At 38.8% G+C, this 12,732-nt stretch overlaps 1 protein-coding gene across 1 annotated transcript in view; it reads left to right on the top strand.

Annotated features, from left to right (window-relative positions):
- The window catches only part of rbfox3b (RNA binding fox-1 homolog 3b), a 211,082-nt gene that overhangs the window by 100,059 nt on the left and 98,291 nt on the right, over nucleotides 1-12,732 (top strand). Inside the window, exon 3 of the mRNA XM_081370428.1 lies at nucleotides 2,033-2,127. Within this exon, the coding sequence (XP_081226554.1) occupies nucleotides 2,033-2,127 (95 nt within the window). The remainder of the gene's footprint in view (nucleotides 1-2,032; nucleotides 2,128-12,732) is intronic.

The following is a 12,732-nucleotide window of genomic DNA, read 5'->3' as shown; positions in this document are numbered from 1 at the left end:
CTCTCTCTCTCTCTCTCTCTCTCTCTCTCTCTCTCTCTCTCTCTCTCTCTCTCTCTCTCTCTCTCTCTCTCTCTCTCTCTCTCTCTCTATCTCTCTGTAGCGTTTAATCGCAGTGTTAATATTTGATGCAGTCGGTGCAGGAGGCTGTCGAGTATGCGCAGAGAGAGACGAAAAACTGCACACACACATCACATAAAACAACTCAAACTGCCTCAAAATGCACCTGGAACCCAGCGACTCGAGCAGAACACAGAGAGGTCGTCAATAACCGCAGAAATGCCTCCAGATGTCTCTGAAACGACGCGGTTTCACGTGTTTCTGTCTGCAGATCAATCTTTGATGTGTTCATATTTAATGTGCTCGTGTCAGTGCTGGGTTTAGCCTGCATGATGATGTTGTAGAACTGTACACTGGAAAAAAATAGGTGTAGGATTTACTTTGAAACATTTTTTCGCGAGTAAATTCACCAATAATTAGAGATGTTGATTTAAACGTGCAGTTTTGACGTAGAAATAGTATTTTCTCGTAAAACGTACTCCAATAATCTTTTGTTTTATTCACAACTAGATGAAGATGATGTGTGTGTTTGTGGTGTAATATACATGCTGACCCTCGGCGAATGCATCTCTGTAATGGCCGTTTTGCTCTTAAATAATGCATGTGCTATCGGCACGAGTGTACGTTTCTCTCTCTCTATCTGTGTGTGTATGTTAATGTATTTGGCTACACTTGTGAAGGCCAAAAGTGCTCCCTAATATAGTGAAATATCATCATAATGTGCCATTGCTAGTTAAAAATGCTCATAAGATGCACTGTCTTTAATCTGATAGAAAATCAGTTGAAGTCAATAATAAAATCGGGTTGTTTTCATTAATATGCATAAGATGATGAACTACAACAAAAATATTATTTAAACAAAGGGGCGAGGCTATATGTTAGAAATTTGTTGTAGTCATGCCAATGTGTGAACAGCCTGTAACGAAACTTAAAAACGAGACCTTCCCCGACTTCCTACATTCTAAAAAATACAATCAGTGTACAGTTCTGAGAACATATTCTAACTTTCTAAGCATTTATATTCTGTATCTTTTTTTGAATAAAACTATAAAGTTTTATGGGAGGCATCAGGCGTTTCCATCAAGCGAAAAGACCGACGCGACACTCGGTGACTCACATCGTGCCCCTGTATGTTGCTTTGCATACAATTTAACAATATACAGAGCAATAACGAATTTATAGATACAAAAAAATTTACACAAACCTGGATTTTACTTAAAACATGCACCATTTTGACGGGACTGCACTGCTCTCTCCTGAAGAGCTCGCAAAATGCCGCGATAAATAACCCGATTACTGGGTTGTTATATCTGACCCAGGATCTGGGTAACACAAAAACTACCCAAACACTGGGTTGTCACGTCTGACCCAGGATCTGGTTAACACAAAAACTACCCAAACACTGGGTTGTTACGTCTGACCCAGGATCTGGGTAACACAAAAATTACCCAAACACTGGGTTGTTATGTCTGACCCAGGATCTGGTCAACACAAAAACTATCCAAACACTGGGTTGTTATATCTGATCCAGGATCTGGTTAACACAAACTCTACCCAAACACTGGGTTGTTATATCTGACCCAGGATCTGGGTAACACAAAAACTACCTAAACACTGGGTTGTTACGTCTGAACCAGGATCTGGAAAACACAAAAACTACCCAAACACTGGGTTGTTATATCTGACCCAGGAACTGGGTAACACTGGGTAACCCAAACACTGAAAAAATAACACAAAAAAAAGGCTCAACCCAGGATTTGGGTAGAAAAAGTAACCCAATTTTTTAGCGAATGTTGTCTATGAAAGTACGTAGACTGATTTGTATGCTCGTTTTTGCCCGAAAATAACTTGTATGACAGTTGTATGAGAAACGGCTGAGAACTCAGTGAAAGTCTATGATAGAGCAGCATCTGAACAATGCTATTCTCCAGTGTGTGCAGCTGTCGTGACTCTTTGTCTTGTGTTTTGTGTTCAGGTGGTGTGTGTAAGTCGACCGGTGTCGCTCAGGTGTACGGGAGGGTCCTGACCGATCACCTGTGGCGATTGGGACTTCCTCTCTTCAGCACACAGGTGAGAGAGGATCTGTGTGTGAGTGTGTGTGTGTTGATACAGTGTGGTTTGTTTGTGCGTCCGTGATTGATATGAACAGGTGGATTTGTGCTTGACTTGATGACATCACTTCCCTAAGCATTCAATCTCAGTGCGAGTGGCGTCGCGTGTTCGACTGAGCGCCGGGCAGGTGTGTGTGTGGAGGGTAAATATGCTTTCGGGATTCAGTTCAACACAGTGATGTGTGTTGATGTGATATATGTGTGCGATGCTGTTTGTTGATGCTGAGAGAAACAACAGGTGTGATTCGTAAAGTTGAAGAGATGATCACCTGTTACCCGCTGGCCGCTGAGCAAACGACTCTTGAGCACTCGGTGTTCATGTGATCAGCATTAGAGCTGGCCGAATGTTGAAGTTCAACTAATGCAACACCAGCGCTTTTTATTATCAGGCACTTCCTGTAGAATCAGACTAGAGTTTAAAAGTCAAACGAGTCAGAGAGTCGAATTAGAGTCGGATATTCGGACAGTCAAACTAGAACCACAGTCGAAGAATTAAACTTGTGTCAGAGATTAGAGAATGAAATAATCAAATTAGAGAATCAAATCAATTTAGAGAATCAATGAATCAAATCAGAGAATCAAACTAGAGTCTGAGATTCAGATTAAAGAATCAATTAATCAAATTAGAGAATCAAAAATGGGTCATAGAATGAACAGTGTCTGAGAAGAATCAGAGACTGAGAATCAGAATAGAGTCTAAAAATCAGAGTCAGAGAATCGAACTGGAGTCAGAGATTCAGAGTCAACGAATCAGACTAGAGTTTAAAAATCTAATTAGTCAGAGAGTTGGGTTAGATTTGGATATTCGGAGAGTCAAACTAGAACTACAGTCAAAGAATCAAACTAGAGTCAAAGAATCAAACTTGTGTCAATGATGCAAATAAGAGAATCAAAGAATCAAATTAGAGAATCAAATCATTTAAGAGAATCAATTAATCACATTAGAGAGTCAAACAAGGGTCATAGAATAATCAAGTTTAAAAATCAAACTGGGGTTGGAGAATCAAACTGGAGTCAGAGATTCAGAGTCAAAGAATTAGATTAGAGTTTAAAAATCAAACTAGTCTGAGAGTCTAATTATAGCAGAGTAATCGGAGAGTCAAACTAGAGCTACAGTTGAAGATCAAACTAGAATCAAAGACTCAAAATTGAATCAATTAGAGTATCAAAGAATCAAACTAGGAAATAAAAATCTGAGCCAGATAATCAAACTAGAGTTGGAAGAATCAAACTGTAAGCATGAGTCAGAGATTCAGATTGGAGAATCAAACTAAATCCAGAGAATCAAACTGGAGAATCAGACTAGAGTGAAAGAATCAGATTGTCCAGATTCAGGACACAGACAACAACACGTTTATTTTCCTCGCGTGTTCACATCAGCCGTGAGACGAGTGGAGATCTGAACTCAATGTATTTCTTTCCCTCTTGTAGTCTAATTATCATTTCTAAAAAATATTCCTCAGAGGTCTAAGAGAGATACTAGAGAGAAGAAAAAAATGACCACAGATAAAAATCCAATTAAAGGAGACGGCGGGCTGCAGAAGAGTGCGCTGGTGTTACAGTACAGGCTGTGTGTGTGTGTGTGTGTGTGTGTGCAGCGTTTATCTGGCACAGCAGCAGATTCTGTGTGTGTGTGTCTGTGGTTTATACGCTGGTTTTTAAAGTGTGTCCTGCAGGCAGATATTGATGACCTGTTTTTAAAATGTGCTGACGCAGCAGTGATGAAACTACAGCGTCTCATGGACTTCTCACTCACTCCGTTTCTCTTTATATAAAGGGATTGAACTGACTTTAGGGGGGATTTGTATAACACATCTAGGCCACATTTCATCCCCACATCTGAAAGAAAAATGCTGAATTATTAATAAAACAAAGCCTAGTTTGAAGTCCATTAAGATTTTTTTTTTTTTTTTTGCATTGACATTTTAGCACATTTTCATGCAAAATCTCATTACTGTAATGCAGTAATTTTACTTTTTTCCTGTTATCCTTATAGGTGATTCTCATTACTGTAATGCAGTGTTTTTTTTTTTATTAATTCCAATGCTTTTATAAATTTTTAGCACTGTATTACAGTAAAAATGAAAGGCACAACACATGCAACCACAGTGTATAAATGCTTATAATTTAAATGATATTTTTTTGTTCACATTACAGTAATAGCATACATTAATAATATTTTGTGTCAAATGTGCGTAATGGTCACGAATATATATTTTACGAATATATAATTTTCTTGCAAAACATTTGTAAAATATGTTAATGTGTATAAGAAGTTTAAAAAAAAATTGCATTGCGTTAATGAAAAATTGGGTAAAAAGTTTTCATGAAAATAATTAATAATAATAATAATAATAATAAACTTGGAGCTTAAATTACATTTTTTGCAAAATATATTAAATATTTTTTTGTTGTTGTCCACATTACACTAATGGGAAGAAAATAAGTTATGTAATAATTTAACAACAAAAATAATAATAATAATACATAAATTTTCGTTTAAAACATAAAATGTTTTCTTGCAAAATAAATGCAAAATATAGTAGGTTATATAATTTTATCACAATTATTTGTTTTTTTTTATCACAAATTTGGGTTGAATGTCATAATGTAAAAAAATAATAAAAATTGCACTGTAATTTTTTTTTTTCAAAGCTGTAATTAAAACAAAGATCATTGGAGTACGTTTTACACGAAAATACTATCTCAGTCCTTCTACTTCAACATTTCATGTTTCCTTTTTTCAGTGTGCTTACTGTTTTTACTGTAAAAAACAAAACAAAAAAACACTATATTATTCTTTTCCTTTGATTATGAGTAGAAATGTGAGACGCTTCGCAGTGAAAGAAATCCAGCTCGGTCCTCCATCTTTATATGTTCTTCTCTGCTTTATGTTGTGGTGCTTGTCGGGTTTCAGACGGCGTATTTTGAGAGGATTGTGGGTAGAGCCTGTTCACTCACATCCGCCATCAATACTGTCATCAGAGAAAACCCCCTCGCTCTCTCTCTCTCTCTCTCTCTCTCTCTCTCTCTCTCTCTCTCTCTCTCTCTCTCTCTCTCTCTCTCTCTCTCTCTCTCTCTCTCTCTCTCTCTCTCTCTCTCTCTCTCTCTCTCTCTCTCTCTCTCTCTCTCTCTCTCTCTCCCCCCCGCTGGAGAACGCTGTGATCCTGGTTCAGACTCAGTCTTAAAGTAAAGCTGCTGTGAGACGAGAGCAAAGGAAGGAGTAAAAGAGTATCAGACACAGTGACGCCGCTTCTCCAGGTGTTTCCCGAGAAACTAGACGCTCAAACATCAGGAAAGTCAGAGGCGAGGAGAGGAGGAGAAGTGTTGGAGGAGACGGGAGGAGAATCCAGCTGTCCTGAACTCAAGAGAGACAGAGAGAGAGAGTGAGAAATATCTGTTGAGGGTTTTCCTGGCTGAAATGATGATGTACTTTTGGGTGAGTGTGACGATCGACGCATTTGCTGCATGTCTGGAGAAACGCGATGTTCATGTTCACTGCGCTTGTGTTTGATCCACTGTGAACTGCTCACTTCTGTTTGGTTCGGGACAGGGAGTTTAGGAAGAACCATGTTGCTCAGAGGAGGCTCGTTTAGAGACTTCATGGAGTTAGACTTCGTCAGAGTATAGAGCTTTAAATTTAATGTGGAGCGACTCAAATCATTTGATGAATGAAATGTTTGAGGTCATATTGAGATTGGCATCTGAGCACAGTTTGAGACATTATTGAGATTTCTTTGCAACTCTACACGAGATCTGCGAGCGACTCCATTTGCTCCGTCTTGGAGAGAGATTTGAGACATCAATGAGATTTCCCTTGTGATTTATTATTTTCTACGGGCGATTCAGAAAACTGGTATTGTTGCTCTTTCATGGCTGAAAGTATGTTTCTTGGTATCAACTTTATCTCAAATGTTTTTCCAAAAGAGACATATATGTGATCTGTTAGGCAGACAACTTTATTTGCTCTCCATTCAGTCTCATTGACGTCTTGGAGAAAGATTTGAGACATTAGTGAGATTTCCTTTTTGGGTTTTTCTTTTTCTTTTCTATGGCCTGTTTTAGGAAAATGTGATGTTGCACTTTCATGGTACTTTTCGTACTTTACAACTTGTGTTGTTTCTTGGGATCAAATTTATCTCAAATGTTTCTCCAAAACTGTAAAATAAATGCAAATGAATAACTCTTCTGAAACTCTAGAAGAGACATGTGAGATCGTTTTTTTATTTTGTTCTCCTTTGAGTCTCATTGACGTCTTGGAGAAAGATTTGAGATATCAGTGAGATTTCCTTTGTGGCCCATTTCAAAAAATGTTATGTTGCTCTTTCATAGCTCAGGGAACTTAATGTATATCTTGGTATCAACATAGTCTAGATCTCATCTGAAGCTCTAGAGGAGAAACGTGAGATCTGTGAAAAAGGCAACTCCATTTGCGCTCTATTCAATCTCATCAGGGTCTTGGAGGAACATTTGAGACCTCATTTTTCTTTTCTATGGGCATTTATAGAAATGCTATTGCTCAGATGTTGCTCTTTCATGGCTCAGGGAACTTGTGTTGTTTCTTGGTAACAACATTATCTCAAATGTTTCTCCAAAAATCAAAAGAAATACAAATTAAGATCTCTTCTGAAACTCTAGAGGAGACATATGTGAGATATGTTAATCAGATGACTTTATTTGCTCTCCATTGAGTCTCATTGATGTCTTGGAGAAAGATTTGAGACATCAGTGAGATTTCCTTTGGGATTTTTCTTTTCTATGGTGATTTAGGTAAATGTTCTTGCTCAAATGTTTCTCTTTCATAGCTCAGGGAACTAAATGTGCGTCTTGGTATCAACATAGTCTCAGATGTTTCTCCTGAAATCAAATTTGAGATCTCATCTGAAGCTCTAGAGGAGAAATAGACGACTCCATTTGCGCTCCATTCAATCTCATCGATGTTTTTGAGGAACATCTGAGACCTCGAAGAGATCTCCTTTCTCATTTTTCTTTTCTGTGGGCGATTTATGGAAATATTGCTCAGATGTTGCTCTTTCATTTCTCAGGGAACTCAATATGTTTCTTAGTATTAACATGATCTCAGATTTTTCTCCTAAAATCAAAAGAAATAAAAAAGAACATCTCTTCTGAAACTAGAGGAGACACGTGTGAGATTATGGGTGTTTTTCTCAGTGGAGAAATCTCTTTTTGATCTCCATTCGCGCTCATTGGTGTTTAGGAGAGGCAACTGAGACACAGAAGACATCTGGTGTGTGATTTCTTGTTCATCCAGGAGTGTGTTTCTGTGTTAAAATGGTAGAGTTCATCTCTGAGCTCAATACGAGTGGACGTATTTCTCAGACGTGTTTCGCTCAGTCTCAGTGAGCTTCAAATGAGTTCATTTTTGTTCACTTCTCTGTATTCTGTGATTTTCTTCGAGTGGTCAGGTTTATGTGACGGATTGAGGTGTTCCAGTACGGTCATAGACGTTCACTGATGATCAAGTGTCCACATCAGTGAGATGAACATGAGCGCTGACCGCAGAAGCGAAGATCACATGTGTGTGTGTGTATTTATAGAATCAGCACAATCGTCCCGTAAACCTTCTGTGCTGTATTTAATAGTGTGTGTTTAGCGTTCAGACTCTCTGCTGCTTTTCAGGGTTTCTATATGTTTTTTTTTTCTGTAAATCCTGTGCACTGATTCTGATTCCGTGTGTGTTTGATTTGTCCGTCACACTCTTCGCTGCAGTTTAACTCATTAATTTGGAAGAGAAAACTCTGAATGAGAGAGACTGAAGTCACACAATTTATCTAGTGTATATATGAAAGTCTCTTTGTACTGTGTGTGTGTATGTGTGTTACTTTTTTGTGATGTATGCATTCAGTGTTTTTGGGTGTGTTCACACTTTGGTTGGATCAGGTTTGGTTGGATTAAAATAAACCCTGGTGCGATCGCTCTGTTAGTGCGGTTCACTTGAATAAGTTTTCCTCGAGTCATGTGTGTCGTCGAGGAGAGTTTGTGCTGATAACTGATCAGACGCTTCAGAAAACATTTGACTTTCCACAGACAAACACCACTGGGATTTTCCACAGAAAATGCCAAAATCCTGTTTCGGAAATGCATTGTCGTCACAATATACGTTGCACTCTCTGTAATGATTTACACTGTACAATCCACACCTTTTATGCATAGACTGCTGAATGATGGATTGATCATTACTTTAATCACGTTTGGCTTTCTTACAAAGCTTTGCTGATTAACTTTATTGATTTTAATTGATGCCTTGAGGAACACACATGCAAATATTTAAATTCAAATTTAGATCCAAAGAATGTTTTTCTTCCTCTTTCCTTTTTTAAAATGAATGCATTGTAGTGGATAGTGAAATAAAGCATCATGAAGAGATGCTTATATCCCATAATGCACCTACACACGAGTTACATTTCAATTATTCTAATCAATTATAGTTAATGAATGGAAACACTTTATTAGTGGTGTTTAAGTCAAGGATCACTATTATTGCTTATAGTTAGTTTAAGAGATGTGATCAAACCTATGAACCTCTCCATAATAACTGTATTTTTATTATAATTTCATTGAAATATGTGTTGTTTGTTTGCTAAGAATAAAGTTATTTGAAATTAATGAAATGTTTGAAAGAAAACCAACTGTCTGAATGCAGGAGGTTTGAATTATATAGGCTAGAGATTTTCAGAATTTGTTTATGTACAAAAAAAAAAAAATAGAAATTATACAGAGCTAAAGTCTAGACACAGAAGAAGCTGAAACATAAGAGAGCTTTTAGTTGCATCACACGTTTTGATCACAGCATCATTCCCAGACTTCCATTTGTGTTATTTCAGAGTTTATTTGAATCATGTGGAATACAGTCAGAATAAGGAATGAGTAAATGTGAGCAGCTTCTGGCTGTTAGTGCCTTTAAAGTCGGCATGGAACAGAAGGTGTGCTGGTCTTTTCTTCTCTATTGTGCCGTATATCCAAGTGAAACGGCTTCTGGAACAAGAACAGATGTAGGGCGGGGCTTGATTTTGTCTGTGAGGAATTGATTGGATGGTTGTGGTTTGCTATTGGCTGATCTCATGTGAGTGACAGGTTGCCCCGCCCTTGTCATCAGAGAAGAGAAGAGATGTTGCAAGAGGATGGGAAAGTGATTCTGATGTTATAAGGAACATGAATTAAAAAATAATAATGACGTGCATGGATAAATCATAAATAGATGTTTGAAGTATATTGCAAACGGCAGTTCATCGACTGGCCACTAGAGACAGGCTGCAAAAGGGGAGTCAATCCTATCGACCCCCATGTTAAAATACCCAACTTTACAGCAGAAAAAAATCTGTTTACAGCCTGGTTCAAAAAGTGGTTTTGGTCTATATGGCTAATTTTGCCCTTCATGATGATTCTGAGGGGATAAAAAAAAATATATATTTTTTTTTATAACTCATCCTTTTAAATTCTAAAGTTGGGCATAATTAAGGGCGTGGCCACTTGAGTGACAGGTGGATTGCCGCTGATGTCACTACTAGCCGTTTGCCTGTCACGTCACTTTAGCTAATCTGCCTCTTTGCCCATATTTGGTTATCCGGGAGTGACACGCTGCCAAGATGGCGACGGCCGGCTCCACCCCCTTTGGCGTCAAATATGAAACCCATGGGTGCCGTCACGGACACTACGTCCATTGTTTTATACAGTCTATGGTATATTGCGGTTCTTTTCATCGAGACTGCAGTGAGTGTGTGAGTGTCGACGTGAAGTGTGTACAGGTGTGTGGTGTTACCTGTCTCTCCATGGGTCTCTGGGGAGGCCGGCAGCACTGCAGTGCAGTGTGGGAATTGAGCGCATTCGCTCCTCATTAGAATATTTATTCAGGAAACAGATGTTCAGTTTGAGGGCGACACCTTGGGCTCTCTGTCCCCTGCTGTTCACACACACACACACACACACACAACTCTGAGGGGCTCAAACCCTCCGCAGCAGCATTAATCTCTCTGAATGGAGCTCCATCTGCTGAAGAGAAAACACTCAGGTGATCGAGTCACACCAGACATTACTGAGACAAAACATGAGATCAGATTTAACCCTGATGGGCATCAGAGAGAGAGAGAGAGAGAGAGAGAGAGAGAGAGAGAGAGAGAGAGAGAGAGAGAGAGAGAGAGAGAGAGAGAGAGAGAGAGAGAGAGAGAGAGAGAGAGAGAGAGAGAGAGAGAGAGAGAGAGAGAGAGAGAGAGAGAGAGAGAGAGAGAGAGAGAGAGAGAGAGAGAGAGAGAGAGAGAGAGAGAGAGAGAGAGAGAGAGAGAGAGAGAGAGAGAGAGAGAGAGAGTGAGAGTGAGAGTGAGAGAGAGAGAGAGAGAGAGAGGGGTGGTGTTTGTGTCCTGCTCTGAATGTGATGAATAATTGACGAGAACAGAGGCTTTACTGTGGAACAACGGATGATGGTAATAGAGGAGAAAAGAGAGAGAGACTGAACGTAGAAACAAGAGGACAGAAAGAGTGTTTAAAACTCCTTAAATATCTATCCATCTATCCATCTCTCGTTCTCTCTCTCTCTCTCTCTCTCTCTCTCTCTCTCTCTCTCTCTCTCTCTCTCTCTCTCTATCTATCTATCTATAGTTATCTTGTTCTATCTATCTATCTATCTATCTATCTATCTATCTATCTATCTATCTATCTATCTATCTATCTATCTATCTATCTATAGTTCTCTCATTGTATCTATCCATCTATGCATCTATGCATCTATCTATCTATCTATCTATCTATCTATCTATCTATCTATCTATCTATCTATCTATCTATCTATCTATCTATCTATCTATCGTTCTATCTATCTATCGTTCTATCTATCTATCGTTCTATCTATCTATCGTTCTATCTATCGTTCTATCTATCATTCTATCGTTCTCTCATCCATCCATCCATCCATCCATCCATCCATCCATCCATCCATCCATCCATCCATCCATCCATCCATCCATCCATCCATCCATCCATCCATCTATCCATCCATCCATCCATCTATCTATCTATCATCTATCTATCTATCTCATTCTCTCATTATCGTTCTATTCTCTCTATTAACTATAAATATCTACAAATACTAAATAATATCTGAATTCTATTATATAATATCTGAAAGAATAAATATTAAATGTGTATGATTTATGAAGTGCATACTGTAATTTCAAACTACACAGACCGTGATAGAAACAATTTTCAACCCTTTCTTCCCTGTTTCAGAATCATCACAGCAGATTTAACGTCCATCACGAGAAGCGTTTTCCACATCACAGCGTATCGTGTTTGAATATGTGAGCGAGATTCCAGGTCAACCCGGAGTGATTCCCAGAGGATGCGACCCACACACACTCCTCGTCTGTTTTAAACATTAGAAACATCAGCCAGATTCCAGTATAGTTTGAGGCGCCGGGGTTAAACACCATTAATTATCTGTATTTTTAACATATGGCTCGTTGTGTGTAATTTTCCCCTGCAGGATGTGAGTGGAATGAGATTAGAGGATGATTGTGTTTTGACCACGTCTCAGCTCCCACACCTGCCTCATATTGATTAACCACTAACAGCATCTTCTCACTGCGAGATTTTCATACACACGTCCACCGAGAGCCACGGCCGCTCAGGGGAAATCACATTCTGAGAGCGTCGACTTGTGTGCAGAAATTCACCTCTGCGATCGCACCTGCCGTCATTAGATTCTCGTGCATATGGCGAACCGGACCGATCTATACACACACACACAGAGAGAGAGAGAGAGAGAGAGAGAGACACATTGCTAACAATATGAATCACCATCGAGTCTGATCGTCTGATGCGTTACTCGCCATCTTGGTGTGGGGCCATTAACTGCGAGAACGGCGCTCCACAGGGACCGATAACATCGACCCGCGTTTCATCCATTGGCACAGATTTACCTTAATGTGTTACAGTGATTTTAGCACAGTGGCAGCCAAACATTACTTATTTTGGCCAAACAATGTTGAAACTTGAATGTGAATGCTCAGAGATGAATGTGCTTAAAGGATTAGTCCACTTCAGAGTTAACATTTCCTGATAATTTACTCTCCCCAACGTCATCCAAGATGTTCATGTCTTTCTTTCTTCAGTCGAAAAGAAATTTTTAAACAAAAAAAGTTTTTGAGGAAAACATTTCTGGATTTTTCTCCATATAGTGGACTTCAATGGGGTCCAACGGGTTGAAGGTATAAATGACAGTTTCAGTGCAGCTTCAAAGGCTCTACACATAAATAAGAGTCTTATCAAGCCAAACCATCGCTCATTTTCTAAAAAAAGCAAACATTTATATACTTTTTAACCACAAATGCTCGTCTTGCACTGGCTGTGATGCGCCACACATTACGTAATCACGTTGAAAGGTCAAGTGTGACGTAGGCGTTAGTGCCGACCTAGCGTTTACAAAGCAAACGTGCAAAGATTTATTAAAAAAAAAATGAAATAAAAGGTAAAACAACAATGTCGGACGATTATGAAAATGGAGGAGAAATTGAGATGGAGTTTTTTGCCTCTACATTTTTTTTTTTAACCG

Source organism: Scardinius erythrophthalmus (genome assembly GCF_964197995.2).
Source record: "Scardinius erythrophthalmus genome assembly, chromosome: 1".
Classification (NCBI taxonomy): domain Eukaryota; kingdom Metazoa; phylum Chordata; class Actinopteri; order Cypriniformes; family Leuciscidae; genus Scardinius; species Scardinius erythrophthalmus.
Note: the sequence above shows the minus strand (reverse complement) of the source record. Positions and strands in the feature narration are given on the sequence as shown.